General features: G+C 38.0%; 1 protein-coding gene across 2 annotated transcripts in view; it reads left to right on the forward strand.

Moving 5' to 3' along the window:
- lzts3b (leucine zipper, putative tumor suppressor family member 3b) overlaps positions 1 to 8,191 on the forward strand; it is a 16,275-nt gene extending 8,084 nt beyond the window's left edge. For both annotated transcript variants that reach the window (XM_052562741.1, XM_052562742.1), the window contains exons 3-7: positions 503 to 1,012; positions 1,920 to 2,240; positions 3,094 to 3,324; positions 4,489 to 4,998; positions 5,995 to 8,191. In XM_052562741.1, the coding sequence (XP_052418701.1) occupies positions 503 to 1,012; positions 1,920 to 2,240; positions 3,094 to 3,324; positions 4,489 to 4,998; positions 5,995 to 6,201 (1,779 nt within the window). In that variant the 3' untranslated portion in view covers positions 6,202 to 8,191. The remainder of the gene's footprint in view (positions 1 to 502; positions 1,013 to 1,919; positions 2,241 to 3,093; positions 3,325 to 4,488; positions 4,999 to 5,994) is intronic.
- Positions 8,192 to 8,572: the final 381 nt, after the last annotated feature.

Raw genomic sequence — 8,572 nt, forward strand, 5'->3', positions numbered from 1 at the left:
AGAACGACAGACAGACAGACAGACAGACAGATAGAGAGATAGATAGATAGATAGATAGATAGATAGATAGATAGATAGATAGATAGATAGATAGATAGATAGATAGATAGATAGAACGACAGACAGACAGACAGACAGACAGACAGACAGACAGACAGACAGACAGATAGATAGAGAGATGGATAGATAGACAGACAGACAGACAGATAGAGAGATAGATAGAGAGATGGATAGAGAGATGGACAGATAGATAGACAGAGAGACAGACAGACAGACAGTCAGACAGACAGATAGATAGAGAGATGGATAGATAGACACACAGATAAACAGACAGACAGACAGACAGACAGACAGACAGACAGACAGATAGATAGATAGATAGATAGAGAGATGGATAGAGAGATGGATAGATAGACACACAGACAGACAGACAGACAGATAGATAGATAGATAGATAGATAGATGTATCATTGTAAGAACCTGTTTTATTTTCCTCGTTCAGAATAATTCTGCTCTGGTCCGGCCGTCTGCCTTCAAGCCCGTGGTGCCCAAGAGTTTTCACTCCATGCAGAACCTGCTGGGTCAGTCCAGCGGAGGACCGTCTGCTTGCTCCGACGCTCCGCAGTCCCTCTGCGAGGAGGACAGTCTGGATCGGGATCCTTCGGCCAGAAACGACGGCCCAGCTGGTATGACCGACTCTGGGAGGAACTCGCTGACCAGCCTGCCCACCATGAGCTACGGCCCCGCTCAAGCACTCGGGCCCCTCAGCGCTTCCACCAGCCACATCAACAGACTGAGCAGCACAGCGGCGCCGCTGGAGAAACCAGACAAACCCAGCTATCAGAACGGCCTGAGCGTGTCCGACAGCGGACAGTCCTCCTCCGGGAAGAGCTGCTTGTCCTATCAGAGACTCTGTCATTTGACAGAAACAAGTGCCACCGTCCAGCCATCGCCCTCCACTGATGACATTATCCAGGACCTGGAGGACCGACTCTGGGAGAAAGAGCAGGAGGTGAGGAGCATATGCAGGCCTCAAATATGTGTCGAGTAGCACAGGTATATTTGTGGCAATAGCCAACAATACATTGTATGGGTCAAAATTATCTAATTTTATATGTACTGACATCAGAAAATAAGTGCAATGGATTTATTGCATTCATATTGTATTGCAAAACACTATAAAAACAATTACAAAAGAGTTACATCTGAATAGTTTCACACACATACAGATTTAATGGACTTCTTTCCCAAACTGCACAGACTTCTTTAAAATAAGGCACCAATGTTTTCTCAGGAGCTTAGGACAAAGATCAGGACAAATGCTTATTTCATAACTGTTTTATTTATACTGTATGTCTTATTTTTTAAGATTAACAGTTTTTTTCCCCAAGGCTCTGTTAGGTGCAAAACTCTGGCTTTGTGATGGCTGTGCTTAAAATATTCAATTATTATAATCTTATGTGATGAAGCATTTTGAAAGTCTAACATTAAGGTTAACCCTGCAGCTTCAAAAACACTCGGTTTCATCAGTCCATCTTTTAACAGTCCTTAATACAGGTTTAGTTGATTTCAGTTTCTGCCTGGAGATCGGTCGGTATAAGATGAACCAAACAGTGATCGGAGAGCCCCAAAGCTGAGTGATATATATATAATACTCTCTCTGGTGGAACACGTGATGCGCTGCTTGTATCTTGGCAGTTCACGGGAGAGATTTGATTTGAATCTGTGGTTAACAGTGAATATATAAGCTATAACAATGCCCCTTAGCCGTTGTAAATTCACTGTAAACCAGGGACTGGGGATATTGCTTTATTTTAAACTCATGAAGATTCTAGACTTTTACGAATTTGGTAACACTTTACAATAATGGTCTTAAATAGAAACCTGTACCTGGAGTAACGACTGTGATTGTTCCTCAGGTGATCCACATGCGGCGTAACCTGGACCAGAGCGAGGCGGCAATCGTGCAGGTGTTTGAGGAGAAGCAGCTCATCTGGGAGCGAGATATGGAGGAGCTGAGGCAGAACTACGCCAGCCGTCTGCAGCAGGTGACCCACCGAGCCCAGCGCACACAGCAGGCTCTAAACACCCACATCGCCCGTCTGCAGCAGGACAAGGGCCGGCTCCAGGAGGAGATCAGCACCCTGCTCGCTCAGAGAGAGGAGCTGGAGAGGAGGTGTCTGGATTACCGTAAGGAGCAGGCCGATATCCTGCCTCGCCTGGAGGAGACCAAGTGGGAGGTGAGAGACGCAAAACAAAGAATGATTTTATATATAACTTTTCTTAATGCAAAATCTGTATGAAATGGCCATAAACAGTTTTTTTCTTGTTATATATAATGCATCTATAAACAAAATCTAGTTTGCATATTAATATATTTTTGGGGCGACGTGTAATATCTAATAACATTCTGACAAGAGTCTCCAAAATGCGTTAGAAACATGCGCTTAGTCCCGGTGTCCTCTTAAGAGAACAAATCAACGTCCTCTTTCGAAACAGAAAGTCATATTCGATTTGAAACTCCATAACATTTGTTAATATTTATCCTCACCCCAAAGCTGAATTTATTTAATTAAAATAATATTAAAAACACAGCAATATTGTGAAAGATTATATGTATATAGTATAGTAATATATAGTAAAATCTAATGTTAATCTTTTATTACACTGATTATAACCAGAAATGTTTCTCGAGCAGTAAATCATCATATTTTCATGATTTCTGAAGATCATGTGACACTGAAGACTGGAAGAATGATGCTGAAAATACAGCGGAGCATCGCAGAAATAAATTACAGTTTACTCTTTATTAAAATAGAAAGTAGATATTTTAATCTGCAATAATATTTCAAATTTTTACTGTATTTTTGATTAAAGAAATGCTGCCTCGGTGAGCACGAAAATGTGTTTTTTTATTATTCCTAACTTTTACCCAGTAGTGTTTGATGTTCATTACACTGACTGAAATTTCGAGGAGTATTTGAAGTAAACAGTTGAAGTCTAAGGAGCTCATGAACTGATAGAGCATCCTACAGCAGACTGAATGAAAACAGCGCAGGCAGTGACGGCTTTGGTTTGCTTCGTGTTGATCAGCTGTGTCAGAAGGCGGGCGAGATCTCTCTGCTGAAGCAGCAGCTGCGAGAGAGTCAGAACGAGGTGACACAGCGCGCCGGAGAGATGGTGGCCCTCAGGGGTCAGCTGAAGGAGCTCAAGGGCCAGATGAAGGAGCGTGAGGAGACCATGATCGGCCTGAAGGACTCGTACACCAACAAGAACCGCAAGCTGGAGAGATGTGAAGGAGAACTGAAGAGAACGCTGACAGAGGTGCGCAACAGAAACACACACACACTCATATTCAACACTACACACTTACAAGATCCTATTTAATAATAACGAACAATAAAACTATTACTTAGTATTAAAGCTTACTGTGTGTTTGTGCTAGAAGACTCAAGTCAAAATGAGTGAAATAATATTTATGGGTCAAAGACGTTAAGATGTCCGCAACAAAAGAAATGTACAAAAGTGATTTTGTGTCCATAGAAAGCACATTTAAATGTAAGTAAAATGTCTACTTTTAAGGTTTCAAATAAGTTTTTGGAGAATTAAATGTCAAAATGTGGCTGATATAATGTTACATTGTCATTCAGTGTAGCACAATATTTATGCAGAAATTCAAACAACATGCTTATTCTGACGTGTACATATTAAAATATGTAAAAGAATAATGGAGCATACTAAATTTTACTGTGTTTTAAATTAGTAAAAATTAGACAAATGGGCAAAACCTAGGATAGTGGCACATCTTAAAAAATGTAAAATTACAACTCATTAGTATTTTGGGTTAAAGTAATTAGTCTTTTAATATGTCATAAATTGATTTTTGTTGTAAATATGCCTGACAAGCTTGTTACACTGAATGACATTTTACTGCGTGTCTTCTGTAAATCAGTGGAAAATGTATGATATTTATTTTTTGCTCAGAAAAACAAAAACAAAATTGCAATTAAATAACACAGAAAACTTTTTGCATTTTTTGGGGGGGGGAAACTACAACAGTTTAAAGCAGTATTACACTTTTTTTATGCTTAAACTCTTTTTCGTCTACCCTTATACATATGTATATATTTACATATACGTAAAATCATAGATTTTTCTTTTACACCAAAAATCATTTGAATATTACGTAAAGATCATGTTCCATGAAGATATTTAGTAAATCTCCTACCGTAAATATATCAAAACTTCATTTTTGATTAGTAATATGCATTGCTAAGAACTTCATTTGAACAACTTTAAAGATGATTTTCTCAATATTTAGATCTTTTGCTCCCTCAGATTCCATTTTAGTTGTATCTCGGCCAAATATTGTCCTGTAATTTACAAACCACTCATCATTGGACAGATTATTTATCCAGCTTTCAGATGATGTATAAATGTCAGTTTTGTCAGTAAATGTCATGTTCCGCACACACTGTTTCTCCGCAGGTGTCCATGTTGCGTGACAAGCTGGTGGTGTTCGAGGCTGAGGTTCTGGGTCTGAAGCGGGCTCTGAGAGAGCTGAGCTGTCGGAGCGATCACGCCGTGTGTCTGAGGGACATCAGCGGCAGCAGCAGCTTACCGTGGGCCGGCCTGCACTCGCCCCGGACGCCCGAACCCATGTCCATCGACCGCTTCCTCAGCCTGCAGAGCGACGAGGCTAAAGCGCAGCGGCAGGAGGCCGGAGAGCTGCGGAGACAGCTGGAGCGACTGCAGGGCGAGCTGCACCTGGAGCGACAGCAGAGAGAGAGGCAGGCGCTCACCTTCGCTCAGGAGAGACACACCTGGCAGGACGAGAAGGAGCGCGTGCTGAAGTACCAGGCGCAGCTGCAGATCAGCTACGTGGAGACGCTGCAGAAGAACCAGGCGCTGGAGGAACGGGTCGGAGAGATCGGAGCCAAACAGGGCACCACGCCCGGATCGCCCGGATCACCCGTGACCCTCTCCATCCCCGTTCTGGTGACCCTCACTCTGTCCACAACCTTTATCATCAATGTTGAAAACAGTTGTGCTGCCCATATTTTTGTCATAAGTGTAGTTTTTTTTTTCTTTTCAATAAATCATCTCTTCAGTGATGTGTGGTTTGTTAGGAGGACAATATTAGAAAATCTGGAATCTGAGGGAGCTAAAAAAAAATCTGAATATTGAGTAAATCATCTTTAAAGTTGTTCAGATGAAGTTCTTAGCAATGCATATTACTAATCAAACATTACATTTTGATATATTTACAGTAGGAAACTTACTAAATATCTTCATGGAACATGATCTTTAATTAATATCCTAATGATTTTTGACATAAAACAAAAAAGGGAAAAATTTTGTATAATTTTGTATAATTAATGTATAATTAATGTCAAAAGTGAGAGTAAAGATATTTCTTCCATTTGGAATAATAAGGTTCTATCTGACATTTATGTAAAAATTTAGTTATTCACATATTCGTATTCTGCTTTTTCTACGTATTTGCATTACGTGATAGATTTTTAAATGTTGTGTACATTTTGGGACTTTATATATATATATAGGTTCTATCTACACAGTCGAATGGAATGCACAAACTTTAAAGCTCAATGTTTCAAAACTTCTCGGAATGCAGATAGAACCTTATAATTCCAAGGGGACGATTTATAATGTTACATAAAAACAAATAAATGCTGTTCTTTAGAACTTTCTGTTCATCTGTGAATCCTGAAAAATAAAATGCATCAGTTTTCACAAAAATATCACACAGCACGACTGTTTTCATCATTGCTAATAATCAGAAATGTTTCTTGAGCAGTAAATCATCATATTTTCCCGATTTCTGAAGATCATGTGACACTGAAGACTGGAGGAATGATGCTGAAAATACAGCGGAGCATCACAGAAATACATTACACTTTAACACAGATTCACACAGAAAACTGCTGTTTTAGATTGTAATAATATTTAAGAATCTTTACTGTATTCTTGCAGGGCGAGAAAGAGCATGTGCTGAAGTATCAGGTGCTGGAGGAACGGGTCGGAGCTAAACCCGGATCGCCTGTCGGTCTCTCCATCCCTGTTCCTCTGACTGTGACTCTGTCCTCGACCGCCGACGATCCCAAACCGATCCTTCATCAGCTGGTGCCTCCATGGCCTGGACCTACTCGCCTCGAGCGGATCGAGTCCACAGAGATTTAGACAATCATCACCAGACTGTTCTGTGTGAAAACTAAAGAGGACCGAGATCAGCTTGTGTGACTGCAACACATGAACGAATTATGCAGTTAGGAATTAAAAGTGATGCACATTTCTCCAGATTTTAAACTTCTGAAATCTCTTTTGGTTATCAGTGATAATGAGGGAAAATGTTTAATTTAAAGCTTTGGAATAATTACAATTAATGTTTCTGAAAGAAGTCTCTTCTGCTCACAAAATCATGAAATATTACCATACATTACTGTTTTCTATAGAAACTTGTTTCTGTCATGGAATTAAAAAAATATAAAAAAGTTAATTGCAACTTTTTTCATGTTTCTGGCTTTTATCTTGTTACTTTGATTTTTTTAGAAGACAGTTGTGACTGTCATAGTTTAGACTTTTTTCCTTGCAATTTTTTTCATTATTAATACTTTTTTTCTCTTCTGAATTGAGATATAAATGCAAAATTCAGAATTGTGAGATAAAATTTAGCAGTTTTAGAAACAAGCTTCCAAAGTTAATTAATTTTAAATGCAACATCATTGTAGAAACTGTGATGATTTAAATAATCTTAAATAAAGAGAAAAAATTGAAAGAAATTAATGTTTTTATTCAGTAGGGATGCATTAAATTAATCAAAAGTGACAGTAAAGACAAGTTACAAAACATTTCAATTACAAATAAATGCTGTTCTATTTGATTTTCTGTTCATCTGTGAATCCTGAAATGTGAAATGTACGACAGTTTCAACAAAAATATCGCACAGCACAACTGTGTTCAACATTGCTAATAATCAGAAATGTTTCTTGAGCAGTAAATCATCATATTTTCATGATTTCTAAAGATCATGTGACACTGAAGACTGGAGGAATGATGCTGAAAATACAGCGGAGCATCACAGAAATAAATTACACTTTAACTGATATCCACACAGAAAACAGCTGTTTTAGATAGTAAAAATATTTCACATTTTTACTGTATCTTTGATCAAATAAATGCAGCCTCGGTGAGCAGAGAAGACTTCTTTCAAAGAAATGTTACTTATTCCACACTTTTAACCCACAGTGTTTATCCCAGAGAGAGGTGTTTTGTATCTGAAGGAATCTGGTGTTGGTTCAGTGATGTTTTAATGCTTCAGGGATGTTGGGGAGCATCAGTTCTGTCTGCGGAGACTAAACATGGACAGCAGGGGTCATTACACTCTTAAATATAAAGGTGCTTCACGATGCCAAAGAAGAACCTTTTTTGTCTAAATGCTTCCATAAAGAAACTTTGACATCTTGTTTCACAAAAGCATCTGTGTGGTAAAAGAAGGTTCTTCAGATTATAAAAAGGTAAGAAAGATATGGTTCTTTAACTGGATGTTTCTTTTATGGAACCAAAAAATTGCTCTTCTAAGCAAATCGCTTTGAAGAACATTTTAAGCACCTTTATTTTTAAGTGTAGATGACAAACAGAGGGCTCCTATCTGCAGGGAGAATTACTTAAAATAAAAAAGAAAAGCTCTTTTTTGTTATTAAATCTGAACCATTGCTTTTCTTATTCTACAGTGATGTTTCCGGAAGGTTCTGGGAGTTGCTGCTATGTTCTGATGTGATGTTGTGGATAGACAGGCAGGCTGTGAATATGATGGGTATTTATGTGAAATCGATATTTCCAGTAAACCAACATATTGCGTGTGAATATTTTGAGATGATGAAAATTATTGTTTTTCTCATCATTCTGATTATTGTGAATAAACCTGATATATTTTAGATTTGTTTTTCTGTAACATGACATGTAACACTTTCCACAGATGAAACAGTTTCTAAAACCATTTTCCTTTTGATGTACTTCTGGTGTAACTATCTGATTTGATGATGTAATGAATTGATTTAGAGATCAAATGCTATGTTTTTATACTTCTGTTGTTTGTATTTATGTTACTGTAATCATTTGCATAGAAGTATATCTGATCAGAAACACATTAAATGATAAAGACACAAATCAATCAGCACGGGCATCTTTGAGATGTTTGATACAAAATAAGTGAATTAAATAAAAATTACTAAATTCTACACCCCTGAATATCATAGCAAGCGATGACTTTGGAAACTTTCTCTCCTTAATTATAAAGAGCTTTTAATATTTTAGACAGATATAACTTCAGTTGTGTTTCCTGCTAGCTAAATTTCACAAACCTAAACAAAAATCTGGATCTAAATCTTTCTTTACTCAAAGTTTATCTTGACAAGTACATGCTTGCTCCAAAGTCCCGTTCTAGATCAAAAGTTCCACAAACACACTACGAAGTCCTGTTCTAAATCAAAAGAAAGGATTTTCTTTAGAAGAATAAATCCCTTTTCTTTGACAACTGGTTTAAAAACCATCT

The sequence above is a fragment of the Carassius gibelio genome, chromosome B8, assembly GCF_023724105.1.
Source record: "Carassius gibelio isolate Cgi1373 ecotype wild population from Czech Republic chromosome B8, carGib1.2-hapl.c, whole genome shotgun sequence".
Taxonomy (NCBI): domain Eukaryota; kingdom Metazoa; phylum Chordata; class Actinopteri; order Cypriniformes; family Cyprinidae; genus Carassius; species Carassius gibelio.